The sequence below is a fragment of the Corvus kubaryi genome, unplaced genomic scaffold (assembly GCF_017639235.1).
Source record: "Corvus kubaryi isolate FWS band 111438036 unplaced genomic scaffold, C.kubaryi_AGA036_p1.0 37398, whole genome shotgun sequence".
NCBI lineage: Eukaryota > Metazoa > Chordata > Aves > Passeriformes > Corvidae > Corvus > Corvus kubaryi.
In genome coordinates this window covers 23,639,610-23,657,520 of record NW_024581137.1, presented here as the reverse complement: position 1 = coordinate 23,657,520, position 17,911 = coordinate 23,639,610, and the positions used below count along the sequence as shown (strand labels likewise).

Here is a 17,911-nt window from a genome sequence, read left to right as displayed (position 1 = left end):
TGTGGTTTTGAAACTGAAGAATTAGACACGTAAGTGCTTAGAGGTGTTGAGAACCCTGTTAGTCATCATTAGTGCTAAATACCCTCAAATATTCAGACTGTCAGTCCTTTGCAGTGCAGATGCCTGTAGCTGCACCAAGGGTTGAAGGCATTTATCTTTTTTCATAACAGAGTTGCTACCAGGAAAGTTGAAAGTTGATATTGTGTCTTTATAATTCAAGAAAACAGAGAAATCATAGGAAAAGTTTTATGCATTTATAGCTGTAAAACACCTTTGTTCATTAGATTTAGTAACTGTCAGATAATAGATAATAGGTAATAGACTATATTTTGGGCTAAATTCTGTCATCACGTATTCCCTCTGATCATAGAGGACTGACAGTAACTGGGCTGTTAAAGGCCAGGAAATTGAGTTTTTATCAGCAGGAAAAATTCTGTACTAAACGGCAATCTAATACAATCCCACTGAAATTCAGTGCAACAAGTATCCAACTTGGTCCTGACTTTTTAAAATAAAAATACGACAAAGACTGACTTATCTTGCAGTATAATAATCATTTTTAGAGGAAATACTTATTTTCACAATGTATGCTGCTTCCGAAACACTGCTGTCATAATACCAGACTTTGTCTGTTTTAGCACAAATTTTGAGGAAGGCTATAGCTGAACCTCCGCCTTTGCATACTCATAAGAGATACATATCAATAATTATAATATTCAGGATAGAAAAGGTGGTAGAAATAATTCCTGTTTAGTCATTTCCACTCCTAGCATCTCTAACACAAATACACTAGTAAGCTTGTTGCCCTTATGCTTTCTCCCTTTCCCCATAAAGGCAGAGAAGCCAGACTGCACCGAGCGCCTTCAGCTACAGAAGAGACTGGGCTGTAGAAATTTCCAGTGGTTTGTATCAAATGTGTACCCTGAACTCTCCCAACTTGGAGACACACCAAGATTCTCTGGCAAGGTAAGAAAAAACACACTATAAGGAATGATCTTTTTTTTTGCATTGTTCAGTGTCACTTCCATGTCCTGAGTACTTGGTCCAAACAGGCAATGCAGCCAGGGTGGGGGGAGAAAGAAAAAGAGACAAAGAACTGGCCCAAATTCTCACATAAATGTTGAAAACCAGCCGGGAACTGAACCCAGAGTGTCTGACTCAGTTCAGTGTCACAGCTCAGAGGATCCTAACCTTAGGTTCTTCAGGTGCCATTAGTAAAGGAAAAGAACTGTGTTGCCTCATGCAGATGGCAACACCAACAGTAGCTGAGATATCTCTGTGCTGACCCACGTGCACAAAGAGAAAAAAGCATTTCTTCAGTCCTGCCCTTCCCCAAGGACAGAAGTGATAGTAACAGCAGTTCCCTGGCTGACTGTGTACAGGACAAAATATTCTTAATGTCTGGAGGTTTTTTTAAACACAGAGTTGATAATTATAATTCATTAAATATGAATTTATTCCCAGCAGCCTTACTGGAAGGGAGTTTCCCCCAACAAGGCAACAAGGTCTACCAATTAATTCACACTCTGCTATCTGTAGCCAGATTTTACTGTATCGTTTTACTATTTTATCTGCTCTTTATTTTCAAAGTAACTTAAGAAAGTGTAAGAACTGAGTGTGGATCACAGGAATTGTCACATGTTTCTTTTCTTCTGGAATATCTTGTGTTTTTTCTGACTACAGTGTCCAGTTGAAGTGCAATTTTCCACCAGCATAAAAATTTTGATCGCTTTCTTTTAATTATCATAATAGTTAAACCCAGAAGTGGATCTCTAATTTAAACAAAACTCAATGGGTAACACTGACCCTTGGTGAAACTCTGCCTTTTATATCGCATCAGTTTGCAAGACCAATATGCAAGATCAAGTCTGAAAGAAAAAATATAGTGCCTGATTTATGAACAAAATCATATCTCATAAAGGGATACAATCACAAAACTGTTAGCTGAAGGATATTTTGTTTGTATCCAATTGTGATTTATTTCAGTATAACCTTTACTTACAGCTTTACAGTACTGGTGTTGGCTTCTGTGCAGATTACAGACCTGGAAGAGCCACTGCAGAAGGCTCTATTGAACTCTCCCCTTGCAGTGACAGCCTCACCCAGGTAATGCATACTTTGAGTACATCGGCACTGTGTCAGATCTAGGGAGCCATGCAGAAGACAGGCACTCCAACATGTGAGTGGCTGGGTTGACACTAGTGGAAATACTGGTGTGTTCAAAATTAGGCACGTGCTAAGGCAACGATGCCCACTCTTCTACAGCAGAGTGCCACTTGAAAAATGCCAGTGTCCCACCTGTCACTGAGGCAGATACCCACACTTTGCTCCAGAAGACATCATTAAGTGCTCATTTGTTTAGTATATTTGGTAGTGTCTGGGGAACAGAAAGCCTGTGAGCAAAAAATATGTAACAGTTCCAGAATATTGGGGATGAGTTTCCCCATTAGTGACTCAATCTGAAGATTAATGCCTAAACTGCAGTCTAAGGCAGGAGGTAAATTAATGTAGACTCCCAATCTAGCATTAGTCTAGCAAATTCATGCAATAAGAGAAGCCAAACCAATACAGACTGGCTGCAGATATTTACTCCAAGTCCCAAGCGAGTTTTGCTGCTCACTCTGAGCTCAGGATAAGCTGCAGGCACATTTCAAACTGCAGTGTGCGAAGACACTGTGAGAAACACCCTTCTGTTCAAATATTTATTTAACTGGAAAATTTTATGACAGGGTGGGTTTACGTTATACATAATCATAGTTCACAAAGCCCTTTCTTAGGTAAATAGTTATGCCAGAATTAGCTAGCAGGGAGGACTGCTTTGAAGGGTCAAGGCTGTTGGGTCTCCGTCACTCATGTTTGGGTTGCATCTTAACAAACATGTACAGGAAATTGTCTTTAGAATTAGCATTTAAAAATGAACTGGGATGTCCATCCGTCACTTTTCAAACAAACCCTCCCTTTTCCAGCACTTCGAATATAACAGCGTGAAGGAAATCCGGCTTGGGTCTGCTCCGCTGCTTTGCTTTGATGTCAGACATGGGAAGGTTATCCCTCAAAACTGTACGAAGGAGACAGACAGCAGCAACCAGCACTGGGATGTCCAGGAGGTCAGTAGTGGCTCTGCCATGGGGGAAAGGCAGCTGATGGTGACTGTGGGATCATTGTGGAATCACTGTGATTTCAGGATTTGTGTGTGAGGAAGGGATGAGGTATTTGAAGGGCATGTTTCACTTCTGTACCTTTTTCACCCAGAAAAATTAGGATGTCTGTTGCCCATTTACACTGTCAATGTGAAATACATTTAGTTTAGAAATACAAACTACAGAAATCCTACCTGAATTCCTATGTCTTGCTGGCCTTATAGGAATAGAATCAGAATCAGGGGTTGTGAAAATAAGAGCAGGGCAAATCCTTTCCCATTTCTTTCGGATTGAGGAAGGGTTTGAAAATCCTGACCCCTCCCAAATGAGAGCCTTTTGTGAAGCTCTTAATGGGAATCATTACATTTTCTCCTGCATTGTAAGAGAAGAGAAAACTTCCTGTTAGAAGAATTCCCTGTTTTTCAGTGAACTTCACCCAGCAGAGCACAAACTTCTCAGCAAGACTGAAAAATGTCATGCTCTGGGACAGCCTAGGAAAATAGCAGTTACTGTAGTTGTAGGGATGCAGCAATCATCTGGTACAGTTCCTACTGTAATTTGGTTTGATTCCTAAGGGAAGCATTGGTCCTTATGAAATGTTGTGGCCTGTAGTACTGAGGTTGATGCTGATGACAACCTGTAGCCATAGGGAAAAAACAGTGGTGGAAAAGCATTCTGCACCTACCACTCATGTTAGCTTCAAAAGGAACTATGAATATTCATCACGCTCTGGGCACAAACCTAAATCCAGTCATTGTGTTTGGAGTATTGCGTAAAAAAATTTGAACAACCAGTCATTACTGGTGAAATTTTCTGAAACATGGCCTAGCTTTTACTGGAGATCCCTCATTTCTAATTTTTTCTTTCTTTCCCTTCTTCTTTCATCTTGTAGAATGGAATGATTGTCCATGTCCTTTCTGGCAAGTGCATAGAGGCAGGAAAGAGTGAAGATGAGAAGGACTTGTTTTTGTGTGCATGTAACAAGAATGCAAATCAGGTGTGGCAATTTGAACGTTCCCATGGGCTACGTCAGAGATGATGACAGGTCTCTGAAGAGGTCAAGTCTCCAAAGTGTAACATTACTTCTGCTTGGGATTTAAGATCCATTTCCTGCAAGGACAAGAAAGATGTTTGTGTTTGCTGCAGCATGCAGGGAAGTCAGGAATGCCTCTCATTTGAAAGCCCGGCTCTTGGTTAATCCAGCTCTAGCTAAAATTTCTATTTTTTCTGTGAAGCAGGGAATAGAGAGACTGTGAGAATCAATAAATTCTCAACTCTGCTATTGCAGAAGGCAGTTAAGTTTGCCCTTTGAAGGAAACATGGAAAATTGGCTGCCAGACAGCTTGTCTTCAGCATATTCTATGACTACTGAGGATACAGGAAAAAATGTGAGACTTTTGAAATTGTAAGAGGAAGCCAGCCAAACTAGGACAGGAGTTTAGCCTTGTTTTACAGTGCCCTCAACTCATATAAAACAAAATAGGTTTTGTATGTATAAAAGTAATAGATGTTTCCACATGTAATAGCAAAAATTTTGTTTTCCAATTAGCCTGAGCCAAATTTCTACTCTCTGTGAGATTACACAGAGCATAAATGAACAGTTAATTAGGCACTAAATGCTCTAATTGACTTGGAATACTAACAGTCCTCAATGTTTGGCACACCCTTCCTTAAATCCTTGTCCACAGTCTAATTTGGATGAGAGAATGAGACTGAAATATTAACAATTTTTTTTGTTGTTGTTTTAATTATATTTAAGGACAACTCCTCAGGAAACTTTTGTGGTAGTAAGGAGGGTAACAACTTCTCTGCTTATTTGGGAATAGAAGGAATCAGCAGCATCCATCTGCTCTTGTAAAGCCATGGGATGAGCTTATTACTATTATTATTATTACTATTATTATTATTACTATTATTGTTACAGTAACAGAAGTACTGGCTGAAAACAGCAAGTGAAGGGAAACAGTTTCAACAGTGGCTACCTAGGAAAAAAATATTGGTTTGCTTCCATTTGCTTGCACCTTGAGTTAAGTCTTTCAAGCTGTCAGTTTTAGCCAAGAAGATTGTGTAGATTCTTGCTGTCGTGGGTCTTCAAGATGATCCTGAAAAGACCAAATTTTCTAAAGAAGCTTCTTCTGTAGAGCCTCCATTGCTGCTGACCTGCTGTCTTTCAAAGGAGTGAATGAGAGATGAGGTTAAGTAACAAGAATGGTCTCACACAGTATGCACTAGCCAAGCAAACTTCCACTTCAGTATCTCATTAAGGTACTGTCCATTTTGAAGATAAAATCAGTGATGACAACACTTTCCAAGAGCCTGCTAAGACAGAACAAAGATTTGGGAGTCTTCCCACATCAGCACCACATCTGATTTATAGTGTAAATCAGTTATAGTCCTATGTATATATTAAAGGGGAATGACATCATTAATGAAACTCTCTTAGGTTTTGAATTCTTTTCAAGAGACAGAAAATTGTGAGGTTTTTTAAATGTACAGCACATTGTTTAGACTTTAGAGAAAGGAAGGAGTAACAGAATATTCTGCTCAGAGCCTTCCAGTCACCTGCTCTCAGTAAATCATAGTAAATTCGTACCAAGCATATAAAATTGGTTACAACAGAAGACACAAAGAGCATTCTGTGTTGTGTTGTCCAAAACATCTCCCAGTGTCTAGCTGTCTGCCTGCTTTGAGTGCTACAGATTCTACACTGTGTTCAGGCATCACTCCAATCATCTTGATTACCACTTATGCTTTCTTTAATAGCATCAGAATCTATTACTGCTTCTGCTGTGTCATTTAAAATTCCCGGTGACATTCTGGAAATTGCTTTAATTTTCAGCTGAGAGGATGGTAGAAACCTCTTCCAGAACACCAAGTGATCCCTGACCACTGCCCAAATCTAGGGTGAGAAAAGAGAATTTTTTAATTGCATAAAAGCTGAGTAAAATGCTTTTGTTAATGACACGTGATTCCTTTATTTTAAATTATAAGTATAACAGATTTTTTTATTATGTATTATTTATTATATTTTGGACACTGCACTGGGAATATAATCCTTCAGAATTTAGGTAAATGTTAAAAAAATGTGTGTACAAATATGGTAATTGAACACAAGTGATATTTATCACGAAGAATGAAAATATTTTTTAGAGGGGAAATGTTTGGAATTAAATTTCAGAGACATGGACATCTTCATTTATACTACTTTTTAACATAATGATAAAAGCCTAGAAAGTAAGGTTTGCTGTAGATATATGTACAATAGAAAAATATGTTACCTAATACCTCTTCAAAAAATAAAATGAAAATATATGATGCAGTACCATTTAGAAAATAATTGTTAATACACTTGTTTCACTTAGTAACAGAGTAAATGTGTGTTTGGTTTCCAAGGGAACTAAATTCCAGAGCATGGGCCAGAAGGGAGCTACAATGTGGTCTAGGAGGTCTCCGTACTAAGGCAGCCAGGGGACATGGATTGTGGAGCACACTTCCCTCTAATATAAACATAACTTAGTACACACAAATTTAAAAAACCAAAGGCAAAGCATCTATCCCTGTTTTTCCTAGTTTTCCTCCTATACGCCTTTTAAATGAATTGGTTGCTTGTACCAATACTGTTTCCTCATTGTGGTCATTTAGACTTTGCCCCTGTGGTTAGATCCATCATCTAAACTCTTCTCCTCATGGAACTGGGCTCAACAAAGAGTGGCAGCTAAGGATGCTGATATGTTTTCCTCATTTTTACCCAACTTTCATGCAATACTAGCAGACAATGATGCTTTGAGCACCACAAAACATGGAATTACTTTCAGTTCTGTATTTAGACAAGGTCAACATTTCAGGTTCCGCTAATTCCCAGTGACAGGAGAAAACTGTAAGGACAAAATGTTTCATGCAAGAATGAAGCAGTTTAAACTTTGACGGCCTCTGAAGCAGAGCCTCAGGCAAGAGCAAAGGAATTCCAGCATAACACGAATAAATATCTTAGAGTGTAACTCCACCTGTTTCTTTGAATTGTGCAACTCAGGCACAGTGAGTGCTTTGAGCCAAACCCACCCATGAAGCTGAGCTAAAAGGTCAGATTCAAGAGCAGGTCACCTTTCAGTGACAGCCCTTACTAAACAGCCTGGTTTATTCCTCTCCCAGCTCATGGTAAATGGAAGAAAATGAAGACTTGAAATATTATTCAAAGTACTTTTAAACCGAGCCCCAGTTGACGCAGTCAGTGTTGGCCCTGGGGCTGGCCATTGGGGTTTGTCCTGTTAGGTGAGGTGCCATCACTGATACAGAGAAACAATAGCAGCATTTCTCTCCATGTGTTAACCTGAAGTCTAAATGGGGAAAGAAGGTTTATCAACCTTCATGCTAAATCCTGTAGCACAGAAATGTTGAGGGTATCTCTCAGTCCACGTGTAGGTGCTTCCAGGTCCTTCCTTGGAGATGTTCATTGAGCTGTAATACTGTCTGCTGATTAAATGCAATAGCTTCCATTACTGATCTCCTCAGGAAGGAATGGAGCCATATTCAGGGATCCAAGACAAGAACAGTAACAGCCTGGGTTTCCATAACAGATGGAAGGTGACATGTGAGTGAGCGCTTTCAGATTCTGACTATCTCATTTTATCTCCAGCAGTTTGATTCAAACTGCAAACATATTGGAAGAGAGTAAAAAAGAAGTGTTTTGCAAATAGGTAACATGTTTTTAAGTCCATGTTTTTAAGCTATGCAAACTGCACGTGTCTGCCCTGAATAAAGTGTATCAGTGAACAGAAAAATGTATTTTTATTTCCTTCATTGTGTTATGATTTCTTAATGCCTTGTTTTCCTCATACTGCAGCACAGCTAGTCTGCAAAAAACCCAGTCAGAAAGCATCCAGTGGCAATACCCTCATTTAGCCATCACCTGACAGTCTTACAGAAATGTACAGGAGGACTTGCCCCTGCCAGCATCTTAGAGGGGGCTTGATTTTGCAGACCTTTGCCATAATTTCCACTGGTTTCATTAGAAAGGTCTGAATAAGGACTCCAAATGTAGAGTCCCTGGAAAGCATGAACTCTGGCATACTCTTCAGGCAGCTCACAGCTGCTTATTCACCAGGTGGTTTGGAAGGATGTTTTGGAAAAACAATCTGGCTACATGACTTGAGAGAGCAGCCATAGTAGTTTTGCTATCTTTCTAGCTGCTAATTTTTTTTTTTTTTTTTTTAATTAGCTAGCACTCTTGGGGATTATTATGCTTTAGACACATGGAACAGGATTCACCTCTGCTAAATGGGGCCGCCTGAACAGTAGTCACAACTGAGGTAGTTGTCTAAGTTTCTTTTACTGGTGAGCAGAGAACACTTCCAGAGGTAACCAATGGCAAGTACTCAACCAATATGAGTAAATCACTATCTAGAAATGCTTGCTTTCTCTACTGATTAGGGAGGGATTCTTGATGATTAATTTAGATGTCATATATAAATTTTAAACTGGAGTTAAGTGGAAGGAAAATAATCCCAAAGGTTCCCCAGGCTAAAATCCCTTCCAGGAGCCCAACCCCAGTGCCCAGCTCTTCCAATTCCCCCAAGATCTGGCTTCAGGCACAGAGGTGACAGCCAAGAACAAACTTGCTACCATCTGCAGTTTCCTCAAATGAGTTAAATCCAACAGCACACTTTTCCAAGACAGCTTCTTTGTTCACAAACTGAGAGACCCCACTGTGTAGGATGCTGTGTTACAGCATGATCTGGTCCCAAAGGAATAAGAATTTAAATTTTCAGAAGTGTCTCTATAATATTTTTAAGATGTTAACTCTAATATTAATAATAAATGTTCTATAAATTTCTGCTGAGTAGGCTGGAAAGCTGCAGCAGAATTTTCATGACACAGAACACATACAGGTGCCAGGATTGTTCGCAAGGTTCTTCTTAGCTTGAACCTAAGTTACAGGTAGACCAGCCTAAGTAAGGGCTGAATGCATTATTCAGTTTCTAAGTAGCTGTACAGTGACCTTTCCTAGAATCCATGACCTTTGGTAATACTATCGTGATATTTATTTATACCAATGGTAATTTTGTGTTACGAATTGAGAAAAAGGTGAAAGTAATCAACTTTTTAAAAATATGCATAATATAAACCCACCAAATGTATTTTAAAATATCTAACTTATTTTGTGCAATTACTCAAAAGATTGCTCCCGCATTTATTAGTCCCTCAGTCTTACAGACTGGTAACAAATAATCTAATAATGTCACTTACATTGTTACAGGCATAAATGAGCTTTAAAGGATTACATCCTTTAGTATTGTATTTTTCACGGTATTTTTTATTCACTTCTTAATATGCTATTAGGTGAAAACTGGGGGTTTTTACAGCCTCTTTTTTATCATTTAATGTAATAATTACACAAAAAATTTAATTGCAGCTCTGAAAGAAAATCAACTGATACTTTGATGTATCAGGAGTTCAAGATGGAGAACATCAGATATTTATATCTGAGTACAAGCCATTGGAAGGCTGCTTCTGTCAATCACCCTTTATACATCTAGTTTGGGATTACTCTACAAACCAAAAGTGGTCAAAAGGTATAGCCAAACCAAAATGTTTGATGCAAAACAGCCCTACAGAGACAACAGGTCATTGCATTACTGTCACCCTCTTCTGCTTTCCCTCTTATTAGCACACAATTTGCCTGCTTAGAAATCAAGAGCCCAGCAGTGAACAGAGTTTAATAGTCAAAATATTTCAAGCGGGCAGACACATAAAACCCATCATGTCAATTAAAAAATAAGTCTTGCAGGAAATTTCTCATTGGACAAGTTGTCTTATAAACTCCTGGCTTTTTGTTGTCTTACCTAGTTTCTCTGTGTGTCATACTCATCAAAAACTTACCATCTGTGGTGCCAAGAGCTGCCTTCGCCTACAAATCAGTCAACAAACCACAGAGCCTGGAAGACCACTTAGTCTGGCTGAGCACTGGTGCTTCCTGAGCTCACGCAGTCCAGCTGACGGATCCCTGACTGCCATAGCAAGCTCCCAGACACTGGCAAGAGCCATTTCTTCAGGGCAGTTTGCTGTTGATTCCTCTGTTCGCAGAAGCAAAGGAAACATTAATTTCCTAGAGCAGCAACCTGCGGTCAGTCTGTGGTGTCTGCGTAGATTTGCACGCGCACAAGCCCAGGAACAGAGCCTGGTGCTGATGCTAAGGAAATAACTTTTAGTTTTACATAAACAATGAATGGTTTCGGGTCCAGCTCCTGCTGTTGGAACAACCTTCTGCGTGCAGCCCGTGACAGAACTCTTAAGATTCTCTAGTGCCAAGAACAACTCTTAAATCAGCAACGAGAGGAAAGGGTGAAACAAAATAGGTCTTGACACTGGAAAATAACTTGATAAGCAAAGTAAGAACAATGAGACCATAATTTGCTAATTACAAGAAGATGTCTGTCTTCTCTGAAAAATATACAATTTTGGCAGTTTCATTCAAGATTAGATGTAACATGATGCTCAGACTTGGCAGACAGTGGTGATTCCATTTTGAGGAGTTTCCAAGGTTTCTGAGTTTGGTTTCAGTGTGGAACAAGACCCACTGTTTTCTCTGCTCTCTGAAACAGAGCTGGGATGCTCACACAGGCAGTGATGAAAGAGGTTCCCCAGGCCAGGCTGCCCATGGCAAGGTGCTGGGTTCTACTTCCTTGTCACCCATCATAAGAAAGAACCTTTTCCTCTGGGCTGTCTTGCTTTCAACACACTGGCAAATTTTGATAAAAAATTGTTTTTCTGGACCTTTACTGCCAGCTCGTGTGAACACGTCTACAACAATTATGTGCTAGCAAAGACCGCAGACTCAGCAAAACAAGGAAAATCATAATTCGATTCTTAACAGAGAGAAAGAATAAAGAGGCAAATGGGAAAAAGTGAATTTCATTTCAGTTCCAAAGTACATCTGTCCATTTCTTTTTATGGCACTGGAACACAGCAGAACAACCCAACTAGGCTACTACAATGACAGCAGCCTCAGGTTTCTGTTGCAAGTACTGGTTCCTAATGACATGCCTGACAAGGAAAGGCTTTTTTACATTTTCATGTGTAGAACTGAACATATTTGCTTCCTGAAGTGGGAGCAGTGAAAAAGGGAATGTGGACGGCTCATTGACATGACTGTCAACCTCAGCAGCAGAACTGAACCAGGTACATAAAACAAACAATTGAGAATCTCTGATTGGAGTTCAAAGTCAGGCCACTTCTTTTACCAGCAGGTGTTGCTGCATTTAGTAGCAATTAATTACAGAAAGGGTTTTGAAGTTAGTGAGGTAATTTTTAAAAAAAACCTAAGTCTTATTCTCAGTCTTAGGCCTCTGTAACAGATATTATGCGGTTCATGTTGATGTTGTAGTGATTTAAATAAAGTTACAGCTATTGTCAGAAACAGCTTAGATAAGAATGTCCATTTTCAAACATCCTTCATTTTTACTTTGAATTAGTTACTGTGTTAGAGTGAAAAGCATGAAAACATGAATTAAAAGGCAAGAAGCCTGAAAAAAGATGTCGATGTCCATAACCATGATGTGCTATCTGAAAGACTTCAGGTCATAAAGTGACCTCATGAATTTGAGAAACTTGGTGATTTTTGAGCACTCTGAATTTAAAGACAACATGCAAAGGTAGAGAAATGTGACTTCTAATCTTTTGGGTCCAATTCTGATGCCTTTCCTTCAGTCTGCATAACATTAACGCATGCTGTCCCCCTCCTGGGGGCTTCCAGGACCACAGACTCAGGTCCACCTTGTAAAAATGTTCTAGTCCCAAATTAATGGGTATGTTGTGTCTCCATTCTTTATTGTTTTTATGACCTCTAGTGGCAGGGAAAAAAGGCATTTGTAGAGAAGGTCATCTGGAAAGCTCTTAACACGAAAGCATATATGGGCAGTATGGCCATGAACTCCAGCCAGTAAGAAATCAATGTGAAAATGCCACTTCTTTAATTAAAATTCTGGATTTTCTCCAGGAAGAGTTATCTCATCTTGTTTTTCTTTATATACAGCATACTGCAAAAAGAATAAACTGAAACAGACCTCTGCACTTGTGGAGGGAATTACACTTTTGTGCTAACCAAGGAACATCATGGTACACTGATTTTTAAAAAAAAGCTCCACTTTCTCCCCTCCAGCGCCCCCAAAAACATCCTACTATTCTTCTGTGCATAAGTGTTCAAATCCAGGGCTGCTACTCAATGAAAGACTGAAGTCTGCCAGGAAAATGACCAAGACATAAAATATATTTATAGGTATTGCTGACTGTTATTTCATACCTGTCAGTAATCTTTTTAGCAAACAGCTATCCTCAATTATTGATATTTCATTACGGGGTTTCAAGGTGACTCTGGATGTCAGATAAAACCACAAATTTTCTGCTTCTTAGTAGGAAGACTGATAAAGATTGGAAATGTAGTGCAGACCATGAAACCCTGTCCTTCCAGATAACTCCCATTTTGACTCTTGACAACAAAAAAATTGGGTTGGGTTTTCTCTGCACCCCTTTGCCAGATCATTGCACCTGTGCCAGTACTGTTAAAACCCCTCAACTTTGTGGATTTAGGTCTGCCAGGCCAATGATTTGTCTCTCTGAACAGAAGAGCATATTAAGCTGCAAAAAGGGCATAGGTCTCATCAGTGCAACTCTATTATTAAAAATGTTTAAAACACACCTGCAAAATAAATAGCAAAATTAGTAAACCCCTTACATGTGGAAAAAGTCTACATCCATTAGAACACAGGAGAACCATATTCTTTTTTTTCTTGGTTTTGGCAATAGAAAGACACAGCAATGGAGAACACAGCAAGTACCAGCAGAATTGACAAGATGGAGGAGGTATTTCTCACACCGTGAGAATGTACAGGTGGTCATCTGTTCTACAGAGACCAAGATTTTTCCAGCTGGACATGTCAGAAAGAAGCACAAATCTGTAGCTGAGGTTTTGTCCCTCTTTAAGAGGTTCATCTCATTTACTATGGACAGTCTTGGAATTGTCATTTCTTGGCAGTCACAAGCAATGAATTACAAAATGCTACATCTGTGGGAAAATGCCGGAAAGAATCTGCATGGTAAAGACTGGAAAGTGCAAGAATGAGCAAAACTAAACAGTGTTTCATATTGATAAAACACATTTGAGAAGTTTAAAATAAGGCAGTCGGCTCAGTAAGAAAGTAGACTATAAAACTGAGTAGTTTCAGATTTTCTGAAAAGGATATTTCAGGTGTGGATGCGGCTCCTCAAATCTCAGCAAGGTATTTTGCTCCTGAGTTAGTGTTGGACAACTGCTCAGGAACATCAAGAACATGCGTAACACAGCAGGGGAATGTTCAGGTGCATCCAGTGGTGGGAATCACAGCCTGACCTCATGAAGCAAGGTCACTTTATGGTGGCAGAGGCTAATTCCAATCAGGTATCTTACATTTGAAGGGTATTGTAATAGAGATTGTACAGCTGAATTAAATAAGTGCATAGAAAGGATCCAACTGTAATGTAAAGAAAAAAAAAGAAAATATAAAAAAATACTCATAACATCCCCTGAGAAATTAGGTTTTGGAGGAGCCAAAATTATACAAGGTTGGTGTCAAGTGCCAGCCTGGGTGGCAGGATAGTGCAGGGTGAGAAATACTGTGAGATGTCATATTGACTTCTTCAGAATAAAATTAATTATTTCATAAATGATGAAATACTTCAGTTGGCACTTTGGGACCAAACTGATTTTTATGAATTTACAATTGCTTTCCCTCTCTCCTACCTATTTTTCAGTTCTGCAAGAGATAAAAAATAAACAAAATGGGAGCTGTATCTGACCAAGGGACGTCACAGAATGTGTCATGAGGCATTTCAAATATGGCTCTGGTGAGGACAATGTCGTGCTCTTAGAAATCAGGGTTTTGTCTGTGCTTCTGTCTCTCCCTGAGCCATAACAGCCTCAGATGGGAATGACACTGAAATGCACTTGCTCAGTCTGGTTTTTTGGCTGACACAGTGAAGCAGCAATCAGACTGAGGCTGAAACATTTATGAGAGAGAGTCATGAAGGGCAAAAAACCCAGAAATGTATTATTTACTGCACATGTTCTTTATTCTCTCTTCATGGGTAATTCATTTAAATTCTGCTCTTCTGTTGGGTGAAGTGGATCTGAAGTAACATCCCTAAAGCCTGCATTACTCCAGATTTGCACGGCTGTGCTGGATGGCAGGATCTGCCTCGGAACATTTTATATAAGCTGTGTCTCAGAGGGTGCTCTATGCCTAGGGCTCAGGATATTCCCAGCCAGTTTAATTTTCACAAGCTGCCCTTGCAAGGCAAGCTGCAAATGTATTTACAGATCTAGCACAATAATTTCCTACTCCTCAGGTTGGTTAACCTGTCAGAAATGAATCTGTTTCTTCAGAGTTCTATTTTTGCAGGTGCCTCTGCTATAAAGGCCTCAACCGTACAAAACTGAACCAGACAAAATGTGCAGACACTTTATTTGGCATGGAAAGAACCCAAGGACACAGCCCTGCTACGGTTGCAAAAATAAAAAAGAATATGGGGAACTTGGCCTTCCTCAGTGGAAACTCGACATTTGGGTGGCCCTGCTGCAGCCTGTGTGGGGCTGGCAGTCACTGTCTCTGAATGAAGAGGCTGACTTAACCTGGATCTCTATCAAATCCTCCCTCTGTGAGACTGTGCATTTGGCAGAAGTACTGACAGAAATTCTCTGGCCAAGAAAGCGCAATCAAATCCTGTTAGGCACAATATCTTGAGAAGGGGATCTATTAGTCTAAAAACTGACAAAGTTTAACTGTGGTTGCTTGGCATTTACTCTGGTTGCTGATTTATTTGAATTCTCCTTCAGTTACGAAAATCCCAGACTTGAAAAAAAGTATCAAGGAAAAAAAAAACTATCTAAGGATCTGCAAGAGTCAGAGTGTTTTTTAGGGGCCAGAATAAATTCTTCCAGTGTGCATCTCCTATACATCACCCCCCACCTGTGTATGCACAGGAGATAACCAAAAAGTCCTAACTACTGGGATACTTGTGAGATTTACCGAGTGAGAAACAAATTCTGAGGTTAGTGCCTGAACAAACAGCTGGGATGGGAAGAAAATCCTTCCTCTACTAAGTAGGAGGAGGTGGGCCCCGAATCATGCATCCCCCCAGGCTGCCCCACTACCCTCAGTTCAGTGTGCATAGAGGAAATCCACACAGGAAAAGCTTAGGTATCAGGCCTCTCTGCTGCTCACCCTTTTGCTCACCCTTTTGCTCATCCACAGCAAAATCCCACCTCTAGGTAGCTAAGCAGTTTGTGGTGGAGGTGTAGGGGCCACAGAAGCATATTTTGATGCCCAAGGCAGGGTGCCAGTTTGGTGTGCCATCACCTGCTCTCTTCTGGGTCTTATGCCAAGGGATATTAAAAATACAGTCTTCATTCCAGTTCAAAGCAGAGCTTGAACTTCGTGAACCATCCCTGGCAGGGACCATGTTTAGCTGCTTGCCATGTCCTTTTCCCAGTCCTGTGAGGGGTTGCATTTGCCTGTCACTGCCCCACTGTGCACCCTCCCCAGGTTTGGGAATTTTGATGTTTGTCTCAAAAAACATATTAAGTTCCTGACACCACAGCTTTTACTTGCCCAAGGAAAGCTCGTAGGCTCTGACCTCAGGCTGTTTGCAAAGCCTGTCAAAACCCATTTGTCTAGGAGACAGCAGTAGCAAATATCACAGTTAAGGCTAAAAGGCAATTCTATGCCAAACTCATTCTAGGTCACTAACTTCCTAAGGGTATTCTTCCAAGAAATAGCTTCATCTTGAGTAGTTCTGCAAGAGGAGAGAAACTGTGAGTTATAATTAACCCCTTCTTCACAAGGAAAAACAAGAATCCTTCAGTCTATCACATTTATCATTCACGATTTATTCAGGCTAAGACTTCCCCCTGAGGGCCAATACTAGAAAACAAAGTTACAAGGAAATAGTAGATTTGAATGAAAGAAAATATTCTTTGCCCTTTCAAAAAGCACACTATTTCATATGTGCATCTTGGGCAGTATCCCTACTTCTTTTAGGAAAGCAAATACAGTGTATGCAAAACTAAAAGAAATCTCACATTGAAAGACTGCATCAACTCAAATAAAAGGCGTCACTGCCCAGAAAACTCAGATAACCATGAGGAAAGCCATGAGACAAGGAAATACAAGAGGCACAGAGATGCAGCTTTGAAGGAAGAGATGAAGTAACGTAAGAAGTGCAATAGGGCTAATTAAAATGAACATGGAAGGGAAGTAACATATTACAATATTAAACAAATAAAGCCAGCTAAATGATGGGAAGAGTGGAGATAAACCAGTCTTGGACAGTGCTACCAAAATGCATGGAGCCTGCACACCTTCATCAGCCGCTGTTAGGAGGTTGTGGGAGGGACTAGCAGAAAAACCACCTGAACCCATGATACCTCACTTAGATCACCTTGCCTTCTAAAAACCACCTAGGCCATGAGCAAGAGACAGAAGGAGAAAGACAAGGTTATTCTAAGCCTTAGATTCTAAAAAGTTATTTCCTTATTTGTCATAGGTTAGCAAGCATAGTCCCGGAAGGGATGTCCTTGCTAAGGGGTGCTTACAGTTTCCTCTGGGAACGGATAGAACCTATCAGCTGGCCAGTTTGAATATGGACAATTCTCGAAGCCACTTAAAGTTGTGACCACCTCTGTGATCCACATTTAAGAATAGGCAAACTCCCCCTCCAAGCTCTCTCTTGTTTCCGGCGCTGGCACAGGTGGCTGCAGGCCCCGAGTGGGGGCCAGCGGGCCCAGCCAGGCCCTGCTGGGGCCAGGCCGGGCCAGGCCACGGCCATCCTGAAGCCATGGACCTGTTCCAGCCGTGGAACCCCCCCCACTGCCTTGCCGTGGGCAGCCGGAGCGGCTCGGCTCTCCCCCCTCTCCACTGCGATAAGAAACATTCAACATTCCAGCTGCAAAGCTGCAAGGCCGAGGTGAGAGTAACCCTTTTATTGCTGTGAAGAGCTGAAAACCTGAGGGAAGAGAGAGAGGAGATGCTTAAAGCTGAAAGTCTGTTGTGAAGCTATGATATATCAGAGTATCCTGTTGTAATTTCATGAAGATATGGGGGGTGGAGTGTTCAACTCGTGAGCAAAAGCACCTGTGCTGAGATAGGCAGATGCTGACGCAGCTGTAATTTCATGAGAAGTTTGGACAGGGAGAGATGAACCTGATGAGGACTTTTGCTCCAAATGGGAAAGGAGAAAACCTCAGTCCCTAGAGATGCTCCCAGAGATAGTCCTAAAGATGAAGATGATGAAGACCCTTTGCTCCCAGGGAAGGAGAAGGGCCTCTGTTTTTGTTTCTGAACGGCTCAACCTTAAAATTATACCCCAAAAAACTTCAAGAGTGGACCCTCGAAAGCAGTTGCGGGAAAAGCTGCAAGTCGGGGGAAAGGACTCACACGCAGGCAGAGACTCCTCTTCCTAAATGGACTGAACGATATTTGGAAGTGGGCGGCTGTCTCGTTGTGATAATGTTTTCATAGCATGAGCAAGAAGAGATTTCTCTTTCTAAATGGACTGAACAAGGTTATTATGGAAGTGGTAAACAGACTGAACATCTTAAGGGTTGTCTTTTCACATTGTCAGTGGGAGAAGGGAGGAAGGTGGGGGGAGGAGGAGGAGAGTTCTGAAGGTGGTATAATTTTTTTTTCCTTCTTCTTTTAGGTCTGTTAATAAACTTCTTTATATTCTTTCAAGTTTGGTGCCTG

General features: G+C 40.6%; 2 protein-coding genes across 2 annotated transcripts in view; one reads left to right on the top strand and one right to left on the bottom strand.

Annotated features, from left to right (window-relative positions):
• Positions 1-7,922, top strand: part of GALNT15 (polypeptide N-acetylgalactosaminyltransferase 15) — a 31,808-nt gene extending 23,886 nt beyond the window's left edge. Inside the window, exons 8-11 of the mRNA XM_042043287.1 lie at positions 835-966; positions 2,005-2,106; positions 2,967-3,107; positions 4,033-7,922. Of these exons, the coding sequence (XP_041899221.1) occupies positions 835-966; positions 2,005-2,106; positions 2,967-3,107; positions 4,033-4,179 (522 nt within the window). The 3' untranslated portion in view covers positions 4,180-7,922. The remainder of the gene's footprint in view (positions 1-834; positions 967-2,004; positions 2,107-2,966; positions 3,108-4,032) is intronic.
• DPH3 (diphthamide biosynthesis 3) overlaps positions 5,023-17,911 on the bottom strand; it is a 19,653-nt gene continuing 6,764 nt past the window's right edge. Inside the window, exon 3 of the mRNA XM_042043296.1 lies at positions 5,023-10,210. Within this exon, the coding sequence (XP_041899230.1) occupies positions 10,085-10,210 (126 nt within the window). The 3' untranslated portion in view covers positions 5,023-10,084. The remainder of the gene's footprint in view (positions 10,211-17,911) is intronic.